The 23581-nt window shown below is 41.6% G+C and overlaps 2 protein-coding genes across 11 annotated transcripts in view; one reads left to right on the top strand and one right to left on the bottom strand.

Moving 5' to 3' along the window:
• The first annotated feature begins 1871 nt into the window (after window positions 1-1871).
• On the top strand, window positions 1872-6034 carry LOC105358392. 3 transcript variants are annotated; one of them, XM_011494015.3, is made up of 7 exons: window positions 1872-2157; window positions 2301-2567; window positions 2777-3118; window positions 5219-5324; window positions 5486-5520; window positions 5613-5665; window positions 5779-6034. In XM_011494015.3, exons 2-7 carry the CDS (start codon window positions 2501-2503, stop codon window positions 5920-5922), a joined length of 747 nt encoding a protein of 248 aa, XP_011492317.1. In that variant the 5' UTR covers window positions 1872-2157; window positions 2301-2500; the 3' UTR covers window positions 5923-6034. The 3 variants fall into 3 exon arrangements, with proteins under 3 accessions (XP_011492317.1, XP_023820366.1, XP_020556679.1); XM_020701020.2 differs by having other exon boundaries at window positions 1880-2157; window positions 2301-2465; XM_023964598.1 differs by having other exon boundaries at window positions 1872-2567.
• A 12198-nt stretch (window positions 6035-18232) lies between these two features.
• The window catches only part of grik5 (glutamate ionotropic receptor kainate type subunit 5), a 105321-nt gene continuing 99972 nt past the window's right edge, over window positions 18233-23581 (bottom strand). For 4 of the 8 annotated variants that reach the window (XM_020710266.2, XM_020710262.2, XM_004078222.4 and 1 more), the window contains one exon: window positions 18233-23091. In XM_020710266.2, the coding sequence (XP_020565925.1) occupies window positions 22480-23091 (612 nt within the window). In that variant the 3' untranslated portion in view covers window positions 18233-22479. The remainder of the gene's footprint in view (window positions 23092-23581) is intronic. The other 4 variants (XM_020710267.2, XM_020710268.2, XM_020710269.2 and 1 more) reach the window with 2 other exon arrangements.

Genomic DNA, 23581 nt, shown 5'->3' with positions numbered 1-23581 from the left:
GGGGTAGGAGGGTGATAATAGGAGGGGAAGGGGGGTAAGACCATGAAGCAGCATAAAGCAACAAGTTTACTGGTTGTTTATCATTACGGTATGGTTCAAATGTAGTACAAAAAGGGCGGGGCCTGTTCACACACACTCAAATATTATCAACACACCTGCTAGCCGCAAAAATGTCCACATGTCAACATGTACACAAAACAGATAGTGTTCACGAACGCATACCTATGCCTTTAAACCAACTAGTGTGAAATCTTTCATTCATTCAATCATGCAAACTGTTAGTGCAAAGGTGAGCTAACACCTGTGCTCAAGTGAGTGTTTATGTTCTTCTAAAATGGATGGTGGAATGTGAAAAGAAGGAGGAGGAGCGCCCAGCCACCCCCACACCCAGACCCCCGCCGCAGCAGCAGCGGCAGCCGGAATTCCCCCAACGCCATACGGGAACAGGCAGGAAAACGACCGCCCCCCGGGCGACCAAGACCGCCACCCAGGCCAGGGCCAGCAGGACCGCCGCGAGGCCCCCAGAGCCAGAGAGCAGGGAGGCGCGGAGGGAAAGAGAGCGCCGCCCCAGCCCAGCCAGGAAAGCAGCCCCCCCGCCGCGCCGGAAGAGCCCAACGCAGGCCCCCACCGGAGAGTCCATTTATTTTCTTTACATCTAACTTATCCTATAAACCAAATTCCATTGAGTATCAGATGATAATCACAGCAACATAAGAGTTTTACTTGTTTCTATTTCTTACAAGATGTCTACGTCAAAGGTTTTAAAATGCTTTATTTAGTCATATATTTTAGTCTTGTTTTCAAGGTATCCACAAAAGATTTGATCTTTAGCTATATTTTGAAATGTTTATATGTTTACATTACTTCTGATTTTACAAATAATTCCAAATTATGATCAGACATTTTCTGATTTCTGGAGAATAGTTTATCTTTTTTTGTGAATATACCTATTTTCTTTTTTTCACATGGCTTTGAATATTTTTAAATGGTTAAATGTTTTATTTGTTTGATTGAAAATTGCTTTATTATTTGAGGATGAACAATAATAAAGTTGTTCAAAAAAACAGTGAGACTTGTGGATCTGCTTTTTGACCTGCAGTAACCCTTGTGCTATCCTAGGCACTTTAACATTGGGAGTTGGGTCATCTAGACCCACTAGACAGTGCATTAAACCTTTTTTGTTCAATGATTTGTGATCTGCGCTGGTGTCCATGGATTACACGAAATCTTTTCACCTTTATCCACCTTTGTCATGGTAGGGAGAACATGTCAATGTACGGGTGGGGTCATCTAAGATAACACAAGGGATAACAGTCCTCAATAAAAATGTATTTATAAAGAAATACACTCAGTTTTCCAGGGAGTAAATAGTAAAAACTCTAGTGTAACAAAAAAAAGCTGTTCAAACCAAAAGGACTAATTTTTCTCTGTTTGTTCAGCAGCTGGACAGGAGTTAAATTCATCCTGTTTCCCACAGTTCATTTTGTACATGTTCCTCTTTCCTCCTACTTGTGAATCAGACAAACGGTTCCTCAACTCCTAACATAATCGAAGTATTAATTGATACCACTTGCTTATTTGTACTATATTTTCATTTAAGAATGCTACAAGACTTTACCCTGAATGTACTCAATGAAAAAATGGAAACAATGAATTGTTCTGAACTACTTTTTTGACCAACAATGTTTAGGCGAGGAATCTCCAGGAGATTTTAGATGAGAGTTTGTGGTCAGAACTGATTGGAGAAAGGCAGGAATGGTTAAATTCTTAGATGAGTTTATGAATTATCAGACCACTCAAGGTTCACTTCTTTTGCCTTTTTATTATACGTCATTACAGAAATAGTAGTAGTTTATGCTTATGTTGTTAAAATGTCTCCTATTCCTTATTAGGAGACATTTTATCTATTTCTCCGCATTTTTTTGTTTGATCATCTAATCTTTAAATGTTCTGATTTCTGATGCCAAAGTAGCATTTCCACTATCTGACCACACGAGTTCACTGTTGCACAGTAGACTGTAAGAAAATCTTAGTGCTGCTTTTGACTGAAATGAGAAAAAAAAGGTCCACTCCTCTATGAGGAAATCGTTTACAATTAATATTGCATGCTAAAGAGGCAAAGGATCAATATGCTTTCAAGAAGACACACTCCTTATTGTGAGTAAGTTCACTGTTACACAAGTTTTCATGAGAAACAAGGAGTTTAACCCAGAACTTACAGGAAAGCTGATAGATGTGAGATAGTGATTTATATTCACCGCAGCTGAGTTCCTTTTTTCTACTTTTCTTGTCACTTACAGGCGTGAACCTGTTACTTCCACATTATCATCAATGGCTTCTGCTGCCAAGTTTGTTTTGTAGCCCAGAAGGACAAACTCTGTGGGATTTGAACTTTGTTTTCACTTTAAATGACTTCTAAATTGCATTTTTTTTGCTGCTTGGACGTTGAGAGACTGAAAAACAAGGTAGCCCTTTTTTTCATTCACTAGTTTCAGTTCAGATGATGAAGGCGTGTAATAAATTCTCTCAACTACTGTTGTGGTTCATTTTCATCACATTACTGCCAGGTAAATCCAGAGTTTTTATACTTTTTATGAATTCCTTTTTTGTTCTTAAATTAACTTGTTGACTGTCTGAAAAAGACTAAGCACAACTGAAATGCTTAATTATCCGTAAAGCACAAAAACCACAATCCTTATATTAAAAAGTTTGAAATAAGGTTTTCCTTTAATGTGTACTTCTCTTTTGCCATCACTAATTCTGTTTATTCTTACAGTTTTTTGGGCACAAAAAGTTGAAGTCTTGTCTCAAGTGACTGGATATGTTGGCTTTGATGTCACCCTGCCATGCCGTTTTATTCAAGGGAAAGAATCTTCCAATGTTACTCAGAGTCAGTGGGACTTCCTGTCACCAGACGGAAATAAAACCAAGATCATGGTCTTTAACAAACAACATGGAAAAGGTGTTCATGAGTCTCATTTGAAGGGGAGAGTGGACATGGATGATCAATCGTTACAAATTAAGAATGTGGCATTTTCAGATGCCGGGTCTTACATCTGCACCATTAACACTTTTCCACTTGGATCATTTCATGATACAACTCAACTTCATGTTCAAGGTGAGTGTAAAATCAATTTATTGTTAATTTGTATTTTGAGAGTACAATCTTCAAAATCTTAATAAAAAACCACCTCAATTTATAAAGCAACTCACTGTTAGTTTTTACAGACTTTAAAAAATATTTTCTTGTAACTAAATAAAAACTGAAGCGATTTCAAACCACTGAAGTGAAGTGGTTTGAAAAAAAACAAAGTTTCAGTTTTCGGTGAAAAATGGAAATATGTAATGAGTCAATTTTTTCTTTTTAAATATTAAAAAAAGAAAATAAAACTTCAAGTAGCATACTTCACGCAGGTTGTCACCACTCTTTCAGTGACATCCATGACATTTTTGCATTTTTATTTAGATTCTTCTAGTTCATTCAGCATGAACTAAAAAAAAAGGCAATTATCACAAACAAACCGTGTTTTTTGCATAAATCTGTTACTGGCTAAATTCACGGATCCAAATTATTATTAACCTAATGTTCTCAAAAGGCATAATCCCCTGAAATATTGCCGCAGCTTTGAATAACACTTCTACAAATGCATCACACCACCTCAATGGCATGTCAAGTCACTTTTACATAGCTGGTCCTGGTGTCTCTAAAGCTGGCCACAAGAAAAGCACACTTGTAAAAAAAAAAAAAAAGAGTTTTGTAGTCTGGTCTAAAAGATCACTGCAGATGTTGCAAGCTTTTTAGGTTGTGTGCAGATTGCGGGCAGACTGCATGAACACCTTGCAGAGCTGCCACTAAATTAAATGTTGGTTTCTTTTGCTTAAAAGATGTGTCTGTCTGTAATTATGTAAACATTTTAAATGTCAACAATGTTTTTCACAGTAAATTTCAACTCAGCTTTATTGTTCCTCAGCTTAAGGTCCCATTCCCATCATCCTCTGATCTATTGTAAAAGCGTTCCCAATGGTCTTTTAATGATGATTGTGCCATTTTACCCAAAATCCAAAAACCTGTTTTCTTTTCTCGGACAGTTTCTGCAGAGCAGTTGGAGTACATTAGAAATTTGCTGCTGAGTTGTGGATGGGACTGTTGGTATAGAGCAAGCCTGTCCCCCTTCCCATCATCCATCTGTTTACACACTCTCCCACTAGCTTACAGCCCCTCACAACCCCAACCTAACATTACCGGCACAACAAAAATGTCTAGCAATTTTGGAATTATCCAGCTGTACGTTTCTAATTTAGATCCCAGATGTAAGAAAAACAAAGACGTACGTGGATCTAGTTGTCTACCAGGAGCTTGTGGTTTGCTGTAGTAGCGTATGTGTCACACTTGCGATCTTTTTCCAACGACATTTTTTGGTCTGCTCCTGATTCATAACAATTTGAATAAAGAAATACTCAGAAATGCCATTTTAAGCTTAATTTTCGTTATAAATGTCCTCTATCATAAAAGTGTGTATTTGTCAGAAATATTCCAACATATTAACAACTTATTTGCATTAACAAAGAGCTTTGGAAGAGTTTTGATCAGCTGATATAGTTTCCAGAGTGAGTTTCTCTTCTATTTGTACTTTGTACTGTGAACCTTCATACAAACTATCCTGGGGTAATCAGGAAGTGAGTTATCGACTTCACTTGAAGAACGACAAAACCTTTTTTAAGAAGTTTGTAGAATAAGCTTCTTGGATACGAACAATAGCAAAAGAAAAAGTGATGTCAACATTAAAACACTGGTTTGTGGGGGTTTTCAGCAGATCTTCATGCAACACTCGGGTGTCTGTCCTCTTGGTTCTCATCAGAGTTTACACATACATTAAACAGAAACAATCTGTTGTCAGTTTAAACCAAACTATGGTGGTGTGAAAACACGCTACATTGTTTGTCCTACAACCTCTGTCTCCTTGAAAGTACAGTAAATGCTTCATCCTGATGAGGAGATTTAGTCTACTATTTAAATTAAAAAAAAATTGAGGTTCAACAGGAAGTTTCTGTAACGCATCAAACTACTTAAAAATTGCAGCTTATAATTTTGAACAGATCTGTTTAAAAATCTCCCAAACTCTTTGACATTTTCCCCAAATAATAAAAAAATAATTTAATATATTTTTGTGTGAGGGGGGGAAGCGATTTTCATGCTTTTTTTTTTTTTTTTTGTCAGAACATAAGCCGATGTCAGCTGGAACAGTCTTTGCTATAGTCTCTGTTTCAGTGCTGCTGCTGCTGATGGCCCTGTCAGGCTCTGCGTACTGCATCCTCAGCAGAAGGTGAGTTTGATTTCTCCATCTCTGCATTTGAACCTTCGGTGTAGAGGAGATCATACATCCTGATGACTCAGTTTTTCAAGAAGTCTTTCAGATAATCAGAACATTTTTGTCAGTAACTGTTGTTGAAATTTAGTCACAGCTGGTTTGTATTTCTCTCACAGACATAATCATTTGGCTCGGGTACAAGTTCAAGTTGGTGAGAATCCACTTGAACGTTTCTCCATTTTTTTAAATATAAATGTTTCTGTTTGTTTCAGTTCCTCCTAATAAAGCCTGCTATTGTTTCAGATTCATTCAGTGAAACAGCTGCACCAACCAGACCGTCTTTTATTAGAAATCAGGTGAGCTTTCTTCCTCATGTTACATTTTTAAGTTAAAACTCTTCACCAACCAGGTTTATACAATAAAACTGCTGCAAAGAAATTTAAACTAACATTTTTTTTCACCCATTTAGGACTTGGTCTACTCTGATGTGAAATTCAAAGGAATCCAATTTGCTGCTCCATCATCTGATGACAAACACAGAGTCTCTACTCAGGCTGATGATGTCATCTACTCAGAAGTCACCGTTTTACGCCCTATAAGTTTTCATGTCTGACGCTGCCAAGGAAAAATTGTGGGTTTGGATTAAGCTGAATCAAATGAGCTCTCTTGACATATTGTTGCATAAAAAAAGAAAATAGAAAATCTAATAAAAGTGAGAAACTTTATGTGAGAAACTTTATTTCGGTTAAGTTAAACAAAAAAACTTAAAAACATCAACATAAACATTGACACTGATCAATGTCAACATAAACATTGAAAATAATAATAATAATAATAATAAATAAACATAACATAAACATTGAACAATGTAAAAGTGACAAAACACTGACAGAAAAGATTATCTCTCTTGGTTTGAATGGAAACACCTCAACATTTTTGTAAAAGAGTTGGAAGAGGTGTCTGAGGAGATGAAGCTTCTAGCCGTTGCTGTGACCCAAACCTCAGATAAGCACAAAATAACAGACAGATGGACGACTTAGCAAAAAGTTAATAGAGAAAAAATGTGTTTCATTGTTCTTTTTGGGTTAGTCTATAAATCTTAATAGTTTACTATCTGGCTGTGATATATTTTTCAATGTGACAAGCCTTTTATTTCTTTCCCTGCACACGAGTGTGTCATGTCATCCAATCGTGTTCACCATCTGCTTGGATGACATGAAACGAAATAAATATTATTCAAAGTTTAAAGCAAACGATAAAAGTTATCATTGGGGAAAATAATAGTAATAGCAATGATAATATTAGAAGTGCAATTTTGAGCTTAATTTTATAACCCATTATTAGAAAAATGCCACAAGAACCTGTTAAAAACACCAAAAACACACGATTTCTATTGGAGTGGGTCTTTAAAGTAATCAGAAACAGCTTTCATAAAAACACTAGATTTGTAACAGCTCATGTCTGATTAGCCTGTTACAGTAGTTTTCTGTCCTATTCACTTCCACAACGTATGATGTCAAAGTGAGTTTCAATAAACCGGAAGCAGCCAGGAGACTTCCATTCTGTGAACCTGTTTGCCATGAATGACATTACTGTCTGTTTTACAGGCTGCTATGTCATCATTTATGATGCTCCTAACAATGAACAATGCTGTAGAGAAGTCTTTTTTTTGACTAGCAGACATTCCTGCCATGCTGGACAAAGGAGGAAGATGTTAAAAAACAAAGTTGAAAAGAAAAAACAAGAGAAGAACTAAGATGATCAACATAATCCACTATGGCATGTCAGTGTAGTGCTTCATGTGATTATATTTTCAGTATTTGCAGGAGTGTTGCCTATTGTTGACATATTTTGTTTTAAGAATTTCCCTGAACTGTTTTTTTAATCAAAAAACCCACATCACATTATGCAAATTCCTCCTCCTTTCTCTTCCCCTTACTCACTCAACCTCTTGTGCAAACAAGCTGTGTTGAAATCTGAAGTGGTTTAAATAAGTGACAAACGGCTTGCAAAGTGGCTATATTGCTAACTTTTGGGCGACAGTCGACACTGTCAGTACAGACAGCATTTCCTGATGAAGTGATTTTGCAAAAGTGAGCTGTTGAACTGAAGGAAACAGATGTGTCAAATGTACTGCTGTGCTCTTTAGGTGTGAAACTGATTCAAAGCGAGATTATTCTCTCTTTAGTAGTACTTGATGTGTCTCACAATATGCTGTAATTTTCTTTTTAACCCTTGTTCTCTCCTAGGCACTTTAACATTGAGAGTTGGGTCATCTGGACCCATAAGACAGTGCACTGAACTTTTTTTCTTCAATGATCTGTGATCTTCACTGGTCTCCATGGATTTCATGAAATCTTTCCACCTTTATCCACCTTTGTCATGGTAGGGAGAACACGTCAATGCAAGGGTGGGGTCATCTAAGATAGCACAAGGGTTAAGTTAATTATCCTGATACATTTTTAAAAACTTTAATTTTTTTGCAAGTTAGATTTGTTAAAATATGTTCTATGTAATGTTGTTCTGTACCTATGCTGCTGTATTAAATATTTCCACATTAATTGATCTTGTGCTCACTCATTTCCCTTTTGAAGGGACAGGAAACAGAAAATAATTAGATAAGGCTGTTCAAAGGAACTGGTTATGAAGGCGTTTCTTTCTATAAGTGCTGACACAAAAGGAAAACTGCAGATTTCCACAATGGAGAAAAAACAGTTCTCTTCAAATGACAAAGAGCAGAGCTAAGACAAGATAAGTGCTTCAGGATCTCTTTTCTCATCATAAAAGTTTTATTTCTTTGAAAAATTTCATTGGATTTTAAAAAGCTGCAAGAAGGATCATATTGACTCAACCTCAACATAATTCATCTGATGAAGTTATTTTTCTGACTTTCCGAGTCTCATTGCAGCATCAGAGAAACAGTTGTGATATGCAGTCCTGCTGCCATTTCTTAACTCAAACCTGTCTTCTGCTAACAGTTATCTTGTGTGGACTGTCGCTTCTCTATTGGACAACATTAAAAGAGGCTTCCATTCTTTATTTTTATTTTTTATTTTTTGCTCTAAAAGTGAACTAATGTCTTAATTTTTTCCACAAAAATAAAAAATTCAAAAATATGGTATTTCTGAATTAGAATTATTCATTACTTTTGATTGAATCAATGCTTTCTTTACATCTGAGAGAGTTTCTTTATGGAAATTGCTCTTCCTGTTGCCAGAAAGCTCACAGGCTGCTGTGAGTAAAGCAGTCAGCATAACCCTTGTGCTATCCTATGACCCCACCCTTACATTGACGTGTTCTCCCTACCATGACAAAGGTGGATAAAGGTGGAGAGGAATTCATGTAATCCATGGACACCAGTGAAGAGCAATTTCCAATGTTAAAGTGCCTAGGATAGCACAAGGGATACGCCCGATCAATGTTAGAGCCTTGCAAATAAGGAAGGTACTGTTTGTTGGTTCCAATCATGACGGTACAATATGTTGGGCTGCTGCTCATAAACTAAACAAATAAAGCCTTTGTCACATTCCCCTGTATGGGGTTGATCTGATTCCACATGGATACTGAAGGTTTTTGGCATCTTAAAGGGAGTGATGGTGTGTCTTGCAGCTATCTTGAGGCTCGTGTGGTCACCTTAGAGGACGTATTGAAAATGGAACGTGCAATTGTCGTGCCTAAGTGTATCATGAAGTATTTGTGAGTGGCTTGCACTTCTGTCGCACAAGTGATGCTTTAGTACAGTGCCCTTACATCCCACTCTAGTCGTTTTTTTGAAGTGCGTGTAGTGGCTCCTCACTGACCGGGCACAAATGCTGCACGTATGTGGTTTGTAGGTGATGCATAAATGCCCATAGGACTCCCACACAAACTACATTCAGATAATCTAATTTCTTCATTTTTTATAGTCAGGCTGCATGCACGGCACACGCTTATTACTTGGATAGCGCTTACAGGCTCATTGTGCAGGATTGGAGAGTTGGAAAAAAAAAAAGAAAATCTGTATGACTTGCCTGTGTCTCGCCTACTTCACCGTTTCTGACCCGTAAGTGTTATTTAAGCATTCACTACAACCTGTTAGCCCCCCCCCCACACACACAAACACACACATAGCATATCCAAAGAAAAAATAAGCATGAACGTTTTTTATTCTACGGGCTCACCGAGTGGTCAACCGTACAGGTTTGCCCATTTTTAGCCTGCAGACGGCCCGTATCCACACGTAAGGGCAGTTGTGACTGAGGCATTAAAATGACACAACCACACAGCATTTAGCTTTAAACTAAAAAAAGGGGGTTCCACCAGGGCTTCAACCCATCCAGTATAACGAGAGTTCCTTTGAGTAACTCAATCTAGCATACGTTTAGCTCCATCATCACTGTGTTCTTGTTCGGGTCTGATTCTTGCTTGGTCTCAGGGACGGGGAAGTTTTGAAGTCTATCAAATTATCTCCTTGTCTTCCTTCACCTTGGGAGTTTAGAAAGTAAAAACCACTATTAATGACAGCTACAATTACTAAAACACTTTAGAGAGCAAATGTCGTTTTTAACTTTAGGTCTTATAAAAGTTAATTTCAAGGCTGACTACAGGAGAAATAATACACAGTTTCTTCACATTATGCAATAAAAACCTTTTTTTTTTACAGCTCAATTTCAATTACATCCCTGCAAGAAAAGTCTAAATGACTGCTACTTTGGCAATTGTGAAACACTTCTTATCTGTTTATAGAATCTACTCGACTGGATGGGAATATGTGTCTGCATGGTTTAGCTGTTAATTTAAAGCCTGAACTGTTTTTCTGTTACATGAAAGTACGCTGCATGTGCCTGAGGGGGAAAAAAGATTATTCAAGTAATTAGTAGACTTCTTAGGCTCTTGCATCTATTTTCTTTCTTTCTGACTGTGTTTATCTCCAGGTGCTTTCCCCCGCATCTAAAGTGAAAACCTAGCTTGAAGCGAGTTTACACTGGGACACGATGTAACCCTGCAGTGCCAGTTCACCCAATCACCAACATATCACAGTGTGTCTCAGTTTTAGGGAGATCTCCTTCAGGAAGATGAAGATAAACCCAACACACTTTTAACTGCCAGTTTGGCTGATTTTCCCAGAAGACAAAATCAGCAGATGTAGAAATAACATATACATAATTTAGTAATTATACATTTCCAAGAGTTATTGTTCCTCCAAAAGCTATATATTGTATTTTTTCTCCCAAAATAGAAAGTTTTTGTTTGGATGATTACTCAAAGCAGAGAAATCTGTGGAATCCTGTTATTACTGTCAGAATAAAGTGTCTCGTTTAGTCTATTTTTCTTTTAACTGGGTTGATGAGGAGCCAACATGTGATCTCGCTACTGGATTTCAATGTCTGATACGAATTTCAAATTGAAATTAAATTTGAAGAGGGAACTAATGTCCTCCATGATGGGAGAGATTCTATTGTATCAGTCACATTCTTTTATTTAATCAGTTTGTTGAGTTATCGTATTCGTTTTATTACTTCTTGTTCCCTTTAGTGAAAAACTCACATACAAGAAGTTGATCGCACATTAATAGACAAATGTAACTCTAATAGCCCTAATTTTGTTAGTTTTAAATTTCTCATGTTTTTATTTAGCATTATTTAGTTTTGCCCATCGGACTCATGAGATTAATGAAAAATTAAACAGGCCAATTCACTGATACTTGAAAGCATTGTGTTATTTTTCTCACTAAGTGAGATAAACCACCTTCAACTCTGCTACGGAGATCCTTCTTTTACCAGTCCAAATTGCATAATGGTTAAATTCACATCCTAAAAGCTGTCACTGTGTCAGATCTTTCACAAAGACTCATACTTTTCTAGGTTACAGCCGCTTTTTTTTGACTGTTTGTCAATGAATGCAACCTTTCTTCCTGTACATCAATTTAAAACGAACTGTGGTTGGCTTAAACCAGACAAACAGGACAACAGTTGAGCATTTTTTGGGAAGTTACTAAAATATAATGTCATATAAAGCAATGGTGAAGTAGACTCTTCCTCTTTCCTGAAGCCATCAAAGAGAAAAACAAACTAAAACTTTCCTGTTTTCAGTCGGACAGTTCTGTGCTGGGAGAGATGGAGAAAGAAACCAAGGTTTTTGTGCACTGCTTTTTTCAAAGGTTATTTTGTTTCACAGATACCAGTAAACTCATCTTTTATGCCATTTCATTCAATTTCTTAGTTTTCTAGTCAATTCTCTAAAAAAAAACGAATTCAACAAAAGCTGCATCTCATGCTCTACATACTTTCCAGTTGAATGTTATGCGCTATTTGTTTTTTTTTTACAATTGTATACATTGTATACATACAAGTTAATGACAATATGGTTTGGGAAAAACAATTGAAAAAATGCTTGAAGACAGCCAAATGTCAAGGTTGAGTCGGGACACAAATGCAGGACAGCGAAAAGAGCTTCAAAAGCAAACAAGGTTTAATCACAATAGTACTTGAAATGACTGAAGCGAACTTACAAAACGACCCAGTGACAAGAAACAAACAGACCAGGGTTTAAATACACAAATGGGAATGACAAACAGGTGAGCAGACAGGTGCCGGTGATGACTGGTGAAGTTACCTAGTGAAACAGTGAGCCCTGAAAGGAAGTAACAAAATAAAAGCCCAAAACCGGAAGTGAGAAAACACCCAAACCCGCCCTGGCTCCGGCTCCTGACAATACCCTTCCCTCAAGGGGCGCCTCTGGGCGCACCACCAGGCTTGTCAGGGTGCCGCTTGTGGAAGTCCTTAAGCATGCCCTTATCCAAGATCCTTGACGTAGGCTCCCAGGACCTCTCAGGTCCATAACCCTTCCAATCCACCAGGTATTGAAGGCCCCGACCTCGACGTCTGACGTCCATAATGCGCTTGATCGTCCAAGCGGGCAAACCGTCGATGATGCGGGGTGGTGGTGGTGGTTGGGCGGGCGCGGGCTGGAGAGGACTCGTGATGTAAGGCTTGACCTGGGAAACATGAAACACAGGATGCACTCGCATGGTTCGTGGCAGACGCAAGCGGACTGCCACAGGGTTGATGACCTTCTCCACCACAAATGGCCCGATGAACTTGGGCGCGAGTTTCCTTGACTCCGTCCGCAGCTTGATGTTGGAGGTGGACAGGAGAACCGACTGACCCGGCGTGTAGGTGGGTGCCGGTAGCCGGTGCCGATCAGCCAGTCTCTTGTTTGCTGCAGACGAGCGTAGGAGTGCTGCACGAGCCTCCCTCCAGATGCGTCGACAGCGTCGGTAAAGGTGTTGCACCGAAGGCACGGCCACCTCCCTCTCCTGCTCAGGGAATAATGGTGGTTGGTAGCCCAGGGAACCCTCAAACGGGGACATACCCGAAGCTGATGACGTCAAGGCATTATGGGCATACTCCACCCAGGGCAGGAGGGTGCTCCATGACGACTGGTGACGGGAGCAGACGCACCGGAGGGCCACCTCAAGGTCCTGGTTAGTCCTCTCCGCCTGCCCGTTAGTCTGGGGATGGAAGCCTGAGGAGAGACTGGCCGAGGGACCAAAGGCCGCACAGAAAGCCTTCCAAACCTGTGACACAAACTGTGGCCCACGGTCAGAAACAATGTCCACTGGTATTCCATGTAGTCTGAACACATGTACGACAATGAGCCTGGCTGTTTCAGAGGCAGACGGCAGTTTCCTCAGAGGCACGAAGTGGGCTGCCTTAGAGAAACGATCCACCACCGTCATAACCACCGTCTTGCCAGCGGACGGAGGCAGTCCCGTGACGAAATCCAACGCTACATGTGACCAAGGACGACTCGGGACAGGTAAGGGATGTAACAACCCAGGTGGTGGTTGAGTGCTGACCTTATTTTGGGCGCAGATCATACAGGCCGAAACAAATTCCTTGGCATCCCTAGCCAAACCGGGCCACCAGAAACTGCGACGCAAGAAGGTGATAGTCCTGTGCACTCCGGGATGACAGGTGAACCGTGTAGCATGGGCCCACTGGAGGGCCTGGCTCCTCATGGCCCTTGGGACATAAAGTCTGTTAGGAGGACCCCCCCCAGGGTCTGGCTCGTGGTTCTGGGCGTCCTTAATGTCCTTCTCTAACCGCCAGGAGAGAGCACCCAGAACACAAGCGGTGGGTATTATCGTCTGAGGGGTCTGAACCTCAACTAAGGGCTCCGACTGTCGGGAAAGGGCATCAGGTTTCACGTTCTTGGAGCCAGGGCGATAGGACACCACAAAATCAAAACGAGCAAAGAAAAGTGACCACCGTGCCTGTCTTGGGTTCAGCCGTTTTGCGGTCCGGATATAAGACAAGTTTTCATGATCCGTCCAGACCACAAAAGGCTGACCCGCCCCCTCTAACCAATGCCTCCACTCCTCCAGCGCCAGTTTAATGGCCAAAAGTTCTTTATCCCCGACGTCATACCCCATCTCCGCAGGAGTAAGCCTGCGGGAAAAAAAAGCACAGGGTGCAGTTTGTTGTCCTCCTTATGTAGCTGGGACAATACCGCACCAACCCCCACGTCTGAGGCGTCGACCTCCACAATAAATTGGACGGAGGGATCCGGCTGAACGAGCACCGGCGCCGTAGTGAACAGGTGTTTAAGTTTACAAAAAGCGGCCTCAGCGGCTTCAGTCCAGCGAAACGGGGATGAGGTAGAGGTCAAGCCAGTAAGTGGAGCCGCAACTGAACTATAATGACGGATGAAGCGACGTAAGTAATTGGCGAACCCCAGGAACCTCTGTAACTGCTTACGGGACTCTGGAGTAGGCCAGTTGACCACAGCACTAATCTTGGCGGGTTCCGGACGAACCTCCCCCTCAGCAATCACAAAGCCCAAAAATGACACGCTGGGGGAGTGGAACTCACATTTTTCAGCCTTGACAAACAACTTGTTCTCCAGGAGCCGCTGGAGGACCAGGCGAACATGCCGCCTATGTTCGTTGAGGTTCCTGGAGAAAACAAGAATGTCGTCAAGGTAAACAAACACAAAATGATGTATGTAATCTCGGAGCACGTCATTTATGAGTCTCTGGAATACCGCCGGAGCATTAGAAAGTCCAAAAGGCATTACTAGGTATTCATAATGTCCCAGGGGAGTGGTGAAAGCGGTCTTCCACTCATCGCCTTTCCTTATGCGCACCAAATGGTATGCATTTCGCAGGTCCAACTTGGTGAACACCCGCGCCATCTGCAGAGACTCGAACGCGGAGTTCATAAGAGGCAGGGGATACCTGTCTTTAATAGTTATGGCGTTGAGCCCCCGAAAATCAATACAAGGACGCAGCGTCCCGTCCTTCTTGCCCACGAAAAAGAAACCTGCTCCAACAGGCGATGAGGAGGGTCTTATGAGGCCCGCCCGGAGAGAGTCAGTGATGTACCGGTCCATGGCCCCTCTCTCAGGTTTAGATAGACTGTAGAGATGACTCCTGGGAAGGGCGGCTCCAGGCAACAGTTCAATAGCGCAGTCGTAAGGCCTGTGTGGGGGTAAGGAAAGAGCTCGCGACTTAGAAAATACCCCTCTCAGATCGCGGTATTCAGGCGGAACACTGGAGAGGTCAGGTGAGGGCGGCTGCCCTACCGGGTCGGCGGAGTCAGCCCCTGGATACCGAGCTGAACGCAGACAGACTCCATGACAGTCATCACTCCAACTCACAATACGGTTAGTAGGCCAATCTATATGGGGATTATGGAGAAGGAGCCAAGAAAAACCTAACACTACAGGATTATGGGAGGACTCGAAAAGATAGAATTCTGTGTGCTCGTGATGATTTCCAGACAAAATGAGGTGAACGGGCTCAGTAATTTGGTTAACAGTAGCAACTGACTCACCATTAAGGGAAATGACCTTCAATGGATGGGAAAGGGACCTGGTCCTGAGACCGATCTGTCTGGCCAGCTCTGCATCCATAAGGTTCCGTTCGGACCCAGAATCTAATAACGCCTGAATGGAAAACCCCTTACCCTCAGAAAAAATTTGCCCCTTCAAAATACAGGAAGTGGATGTAACACTAGTGGGCGCTTGACCCCCGCTCGTCAATGTGCCCACTCTTAAGGACGAGCAGAGGCTTTTGGGCAATCCTTACAGAAATGACCCCGCCGACCACAGTAAAGACACTCACCCGCCGCCATCCGCCGTCTGCGTTCAGTGGGAGATAACCGACCACGCCCTAGCTGCATGGGCTCCTCCGATGGTGCTGCCGGAACGGCTGTGGAGGTGACAGAAGATGAGTGAGTGGTAATACGACCATGGTCAACTGGGGACACCCTGTACGAGGCACCCGCCTCGCGGCGACCTCGCCGACGGTCCTGCAGCCGATTGTCAATACGAATGGCCAAAGCAATGAGCGGCTCCAGGGAAGAGGGCAACTCCAAAGGAGCCAAATGGTCCTTTAACTCCTCCGATAATCCCTCCAAAAACGCGTCTGTGAGCGCTGCGGGGTTCCACCCGCTCTCAGCAGCGAGAGTCCGGAACTCGATGGCATACTCTGCCACCCGGCGGTCCCCCTGAGTCAGCCGCATCAGCGCCCGCGCCGCCTCCCTGCCGGGTTTCGTATGTTGAAAAACCAGGGAAAATGCCTCTAGAAAGGCAGGGAGTGATGAGCAGGTCTCCCCCCCACGTTGCCACTCCGCAGTGGCCCACGCTCCGGCTCTGTCGGAGAGGTGAGAGATGATGAACGCCACTTTGGAGCGGTCCGTGGGAAAGTTAGCCGCCTGCAACTCGAAGTGAAGTTCACACTGGGTGACGAACGCTCGACAGTCCCCGGAGTCGCCAGAAAATCTCTCAGGACGTGCCAGTTGAATCCCCGAACTGGAAGACGTCTGGACCGGAACCACCGGGGCGGGCACAGGAGGGGATGGATGAGATGGAAGCGGCTGCTGGATCTGTCTAGCCAAGGCATTAAGGCGGTTGCCGATTAAGCTCAGCTGCTGCTCCTGGCGCCCCGACATCTCCAACATCCCTCGTCGAAGGCAGTTCAGCTGCTCCTCCTGCTGACTGATGATCCAATCCCGGTCACTGCTCTGGGCTCGTGCGCTCTCCGCGTCTGCTGTGTCCATGGTGACTGGGTCGTAATGTCAAGGTTGAGTCGGGACACAAATGCAGGACAGCGAAAAGAGCTTCAAAAGCAAACAAGGTTTAATCACAATAGTACTTGAAATGACTGAAGCGAACTTACAAAACGACCCAGTGACAAGAAACAAACAGACCAGGGTTTAAATACACAAATGGGAATGACAAACAGGTGAGCAGACAGGTGCCGGTGATGACTGGTGAAGTTACCTAGTGAAACAGTGAGCCCTGAAAGGAAGTAACAAAATAAAAGCCCAAAACCGGAAGTGAGAAAACACCCACCAAACCCGCCCTGGCTCCGGCTCCTGACACCAAAAGGTTTGCAGCAATTTTTTGGTTCAGGATGGAGTGACTGAATAAAGATTTGTTTCAGAAAAAATGTTAAAAACTTTAGATTCAGGATTAAAGCTTTTTTTTTAAAAAAAAAAGAAGTAATTTGAGTCAGTCACAGTTTTTTATGTAACCCCCAGAGTTTTTTGACCAGTAAAGTTAGCTCTATACCACTCTAGTATAAGACCATCAAAATACATTAACTCATAGTCTGGGTTTTAAAAATATTTTAATAACTATGTTTCAGATATTATTTTTTATGTATTGTAATGTTTTTATTAATATTCCATATGAAAGATGAATCTTTAAGATTGAAGAGATTGCTAGTGACACCGAAATAACACTCGCTCAATGACGTACCGTAACCTTTTGACCCTTTAAGGGACCAAATTTGATCCAGCTGATTCGGACGCAGAGAAAAGTGGCTTTTCATGTTTACACTGAAACACAATAATGACGTGAAGAGTGCATCACGACGCAAAGCTGCATATCTCCATGGCAGAATCAGCTGATTTACATTGTGTGCGTAAGAATCTACAGAAATTATGTAAATTGCATAAACGGTTGAAAAATTACGGTTGTTGAAAGAACACAAACACTGGAGCTAAAGAATCAAACAGGGGTGTGGTTTCTTTGACTGACAGGTATAAGAGCCAACTCCTGGGCTATGTCCAAATTCCCTAACTACTAAAAACTACATAGTGCCCTAAATTTTAAAAGCAGAAGGGATTCTCACTGGTTTTTTTTTTTAAACGGAACATATGACGTCACAGATTTCCCAAAGTAAAAGCCAGATAAATATGAATATTTAACGAATACTATATATGAATTCACTTTGTAAATCCACTTTGATTTATAAATGATTAATTAAAATGTTTTTTTCACATGAAAAATCATTCAAATGCAATGTATTATGGTCTGTACTTGCCAATCTAGTGGTCATCAATGCACACTGTTTTTTCTCTGAGACTTCTTGAAAATTTCAAGAGCTCAGGATTTTGGAATTGTAGATTTGGACAGCTCTACAAAATGGTGAATGCCCCATATAGAGCTCTAAATAGTCAGAAGTGAAGGAATTTGGACCCAGCCCATGTCTACACAACAGTCTTAGTTTCTGTTGTAACCAGTAATTGATGAAAAAACAATGTTAATATCTTTTAGACACAGGCAATCTCAACATAAAAGAGTTATATTTTTTATAAGAAATCATTAACCATTTGTCAAATATGTTTGATTGAAATTGATGATCAAAACTAATGTAAAAAAAAGGTTGTAGCAAAAGTCCGTTAACAGCCCTGAACCCTAAAATGCTGTGGAGAGATCTTTGATGAAGGGTAAATAACTGAAACAAAGAGACAAACAACTGTTGTTTTCTACGTATATAAAAATCACTGTTCGTGATGCTAAAATTGGTTAGAACTACAATAAGTCCAATAAAAACAACTATGGAACTTAAAAAAGTTGCGTTGTGACTTCATGTGATTAAGAGCTTCAACTAAAATAGATATGTCTGTGTATTCACCAAAACAATGACACAATGTTCAAGTTTTTATTTAAAAAACAACTTTATCTTCAGGTTCAAACAGGTCGTCCTCTCTGAAAATCAGCGGTTCAACACCCCCTTCTCCAACTTTTCACCCACAAGCACACAGCAGAGCCTTCAGCTCTTTAATAGCAATAATAACAATTTCTTATAATATTCATCAAGTTAAACAATCCATTTAGCACTATCATAGAAATATGAAAATATAACAGAAAATAACTAAAGGAAACCGATGTGTTTGCTTGGGTGAATAACGGATCAGACACTCAACTTCAATCGTTTTGTGACCGTCCCCCTCCGTCATTAGTTAAAACCAACACCGGTTTGTCTTTTGTGAGTTTTCGTCTCTTTCTTCTTATCAGTAACATTTTGCCACTCTTCAGCACTTTGAACCTGTGGCGTAAAGCTGCAGACATCCTCTTTAATATGTGTCTTTATGCCACAGAAGCTTTGAGGAATTTACATAAATCTAAAGAAGTGTTAAAGACGCAGCACAAAAACTGTTAAGCTTTCACACTAAAATACTCAGGGATAGAGATATGATTGATAAGTCGGCTATTGTTTGTGCACCTCTGTGCTGTGGCGGCTTGGGAAAGAGACTGGTTTTGTCTCGTCAGCACCCTGAACAAAAAGAGAAAAGTAAACAGAAAGAGAAGCTTCAAATGCAGCCGGTCTGACATCCAGACAAAAAGCCAAACATGTGCAAACAATGCTTTCACTCATTATGTGGCACAAAGGTGTCAACAAATATACTGTGCTGCAAAATGCACAATAAACTCAACAGTACAGTGGTATTGTTATCACAGCTTTTTCACAGTTTCTTTGTGTGCTGGTGGATGAGAAGTGAAGTACTGATATGATACAGTTTAGGTACCTTTTTTTTTAGAACAGAAAAGGTAGCACCCTAAACTAAATCAGGGATTTCCTGAAGGGAAAGGTAACCCAGAATTCTCTCCTTCCAAAACAAAATAGATATTTGAAGAGGAGTGGCTTTTCTGAGAAGCAGTTCTCAGATGTGAAAAGTCAGGAAACTTAATGACAAACAGGCTTCACCAGCAATGAGTCACCCACCTGCAGTGGTATTGAACGAAAAAACAGCAGCAATTTGACAGGCAGCATGAACACCGGTCTAGGCTGCCCCCTGCTGGGTGGTTAAATTATGCACATGAATGAAAATCATGGGTATATAATGTTAATGAGACGTGGGAGGCGATTTGACAAAAACACAATCAACAGAAAGGTTAGAGTAATCTAGTTTTTTATTGACCATTTAACAGCATGTGCTTAAAGTTACTTCAGCTAATGATTGGATGAATCTCTGCAGGGATGGAAGATGCTGTAAATGGGATGTGGAGTATTCTGAGATCTTGCTGACTGACCTCTGACTAAGCTGATAGCTGGCTCATGCATCGCTTTAAGCCACTAATATCAAAAAACAAAAACAAAAAAAGCAGACCATGTTCCATCTGTGCATCTATCTTTTTCACCTTGATAATTTTTTATAAAACCACGAGGCTTCATTCAGATCATTCTACTTATTAGTGTGGAATCCGGTCTCTCCTCCACACTCATCACGATTTCCCCTAAAACTTTTTTGACCTCTAATTCAAAATCCTTTTCTTTTTCGTTTTTTTTTCTGAATCATTCCATCCAAACTCAGAATCTTTTATAGTGGAGATCAAGCGCATGCATGTGCATGAATTTTAAGATAATGAGATTTGTGAAACATGTCTCACCGGCAAACACTCTTTTTAAAAGCTGCTGAAAAGCTGCTGGTTTCTGAACTGTATCTATATAATTATCAAATTTCAACAAACATTAAAGTGATCAGTTTCACTTCTTCGCAGACAAAAAGAGCAGCAAACTGCATTTGCATGAATGAGATGATTGAGCGGCTCAGAAGCTAATATTGAAAGAGGAAAGATGTTATCACTGAAAGCACTTCTTTAAATCAGACGAAAGTGTAGTTCCATTTAAAAAGATGAAATTAAAACAGCTGGGTACATCAAATTTCAGCAGATATTACAGACATGGTAATAATTTAATATATTGAAAGGGACTATTTTCAGGCACAGATAAGTCCTATTAAAATTGAGGGTGTCTCTGAGACTAGTAAAAAAAAACTAAAATAAATCTAGCTTTGACCTTAGTAGTGCATCTGTCACATTAAAAATGTATTGGCTTCTCAATTCAATATTTTTCTGGGGATTGATGTTATACAATGATTAAATAAAGGGGATGCTCATTGGGCATGTGGTGTAGGAAACGGTGGCTGCTTGAAGATGGAAGGGAGTACCAAAAGTTTTCATACCCTTTGAAAAATGATAATCAGTGACATGACATTAGCAGCACCAACGAGTTCTGGTCTTTACATAACAATTTTCTGCCAGGAAAGATTGGCCTGATCCATTAAAGTTGATGCTTTTTTTGTGATGTACCGGGAACATTGTTGAATAAGAAGCACTCCTACTGTGGTAATAGCCTTCTATCACAGCAAATACACCTTAAAATGGAAACCGCACCCTTGTGCATTGTAGAATCTCTTTAGGAAAACGCTTGAAGGGCACAAAAAGAGGAATGAGGCATAGACACAGGCTCCCAAACCTAAAGCTAATCAAGCATGTAAACTGTGCTGCGGGAAATATTTGATCCACAGAAACCCTGTCTTGAATGCAAACACCAAACTTGAAACCATCTCCACACCAGAAAGTTCTAAATGCTCCTTTCTCAGTGCCTCGCTAGATTAGAGGTATTCTGCATCGAGGCACAGACCAAAACTGTCTCCGGCAGTTGGCTTCATAACTGCAGCTCGTTCCTGCATGTTTTATAAATTCCAGATAGTGTTGGCTGGATTTCAAAACACCACTGAGTAGCAAAGTAGAAACATAATTAAACTGACATTTCCTTTGCAGCCGGGGTGGAAAAAAAAGGGGCTATTTGTTCTAGGATCTCTTTCATCAGCACCGTCATCCGTCCTTTTCTTGAGTAAATCCCAAGACAGTAAGGATAATAAATAAACGATCAAAAGCTTCAGACAGCATCGACTAGGCTGTGTTTCCCTTTCATTCTGCCCAGGAGTTAGCTCTGTGGACAGCCAGATCAGTCTGGTGAACAGTGAGCCTTGAGTGGGGGGGCCACAGCTTCAGCCTGTTGGCGCATAAAGGCCCTTAAAAGATGCCCAGAATTAACAGATCAGGACAGATCTAATAATGGAAATAGTTCAGGCTAGGATTTCTCATTCAAATTCACTGACTCTTTCCATCTTCTCTCAGTTCTACGCCTCCTTGCCCCTCTGGCTCACCCAGTTTCTCAGTCTTCCCTTCACTGTGCGAACAGAGGAGAGGGAAAAAAAGAGCAGAAAGGCTTGACGAGCCTTACTCTGGATAACGAGGGGCATTAATTTTACATTTTTATTGCTACAGTAGTTATGCCTTCCTTTTTGTGGCTTTCTGGCTATCTAACGTTGTTAGATGGGTGCTGCAGTAGAGAACATGATTCTTAATTTAGAAGTTCGACGCAGAATTGCAAGGCAAACAAATGTTATAGCCGGCTTCTTCTTTCCTGCAACAATGTGAACTTTGCTGTCACTTAATCAAATTTCCCTGATTCTGTCACAGCTGCTCTGGGTTAGGGGGAGGGACACAAAACTCCTGAACACAATGAGCTGTAGTCATGATATAATCCACCATTGTGTTACACATACTCTGTATTTATTTCCCACTTAGAACAATAGTAACAAACCAAAGACAACAAAATAAATCAAACAGGAAATAACTCTCAGGAAGTCTTTTTAGTTGCTGTTTTTTTAATCACATACAAACATAGTATGACCTCCAGCAAGACGAATTCTTCTTACCAAAGGGCCAGTTGGCTTCCAGGAAGTGTCAGTGGAAGAAAACTGGCGCATTCAAGTCTGAAAGTGAAGTCAGACAGCAGTAAAAAGCCAAAGGACAGCATCCTTTGGTCATGTGCAATTCCACTTCAGTTTATTCAAACTGAACCTTTCCTCGGAGATGCTGTCAGAGGTTTAACTGCAGACCATCCAAGTGAGTTCAGGATCTGCAGAACTCTGATCCACAACAGAAACGGTCCTGTCCCATGTATTCATTTCCAACAGTGATTAATGTTTTTCACCTCACTGAAAAGCTTTAATTATTCTGTGGAAATACAGGTTTTATAGCAGCACGAGTGTCCCACAGTGACATCGCTCATCGCCCCCCCACCCAGCCTCTTCTACGTTCAGTCCTGGTCCCCCAGCAGGTCTGTGTTGGCGCTGCTCTGTGGAGGGGGAAGGGGCTGAGGAGTATGAAGTGGAGGGCTGTGATGCCGTCGCCTGGGGCTGGGCCCCCCTCCACCCTCACTGTCTGTGTTGGATGAGGATGGGAGTGGGGGTGGAGGTAGCCGGGGCAAGGGGGCAGATGAAGGTGGTATTTTTGTTGAAGTTGACCCTATACTGCTGCCTGACCGCAAACTCTGAATCCGTCTGCATTCCTGGCAGATCCGCACATGGGTGCAGCTGCGGCTGGGCAGCAACACAGGGGTGGGGGCAGGTGGAGGCGGGGTTGTATTGGCACCTAGTGGATCATCAAGGATCCGTTGTGGTCCAGGACCCAGATCAGTCCCTGCCTCTCCCGATCCTCCTGTCAGAGGGCCAGCTCCACTATACAGCTTGCCGTTGCTGAGCCGCATCTCCCGGACCAGGCGCAGGGGTCGGGGGGCTCCCAGAGCGACACGGGTGGGATGGCGCAATACTGTTGAGCTGTTCAGAGGCCGCCGCCGGCGCATACGGGAACTCTTCCTACAGGAGACGACGTTTCGCAGCTCTGTGATCATTTCCTGACAGACAGACACCTAAAGAAGGAGGGAAGGGGAGGAAAGAGGAAAAGACGTGGGGGAAAGAAAAGGGAGAGGAGGCAAAGGTAGGGGAGATGCCACAGACACAAAGTAGGCAAGCGGCACAACAGGGCAGTAGAAAGACAGAATGTAAAAAAAAAAAAACAGAAGAAAGCAACAAAAAGATGAAAAGAAAAAGACAGAAAAAGGAGGCGGCACCAAGGCAGAAAGAACAGACACATTGATGGAACAAAAAAGGTGCAGAAGCAACATGATTTGAAACCGAAACAAAGCCATGGTGGGAATGATGAGGAGATGGATAGAGATGAGAAGATATCCAAGGAGCAAAGAGAGTTATTATAGTCTAAACACAAAGAACACCAAAATGCTGTTTAGTTTATGTGCACTTCATTATGGTGCAATGAACAGACAAGCAGGCCTGCACACATATAAAAGCTCTCATTCAAACTCAGTCATGTGCACAAAGACTCACACACACCATTAGTCT

The sequence above is a fragment of the Oryzias latipes genome, chromosome 16 (assembly GCF_002234675.1).
Source record: "Oryzias latipes chromosome 16, ASM223467v1".
Taxonomy (NCBI): Eukaryota; Metazoa; Chordata; class Actinopteri; order Beloniformes; family Adrianichthyidae; genus Oryzias; species Oryzias latipes.
The sequence above is the reverse complement of the archived record's forward strand: the minus strand, read 5'-3'. Positions and strand labels throughout refer to the sequence as shown.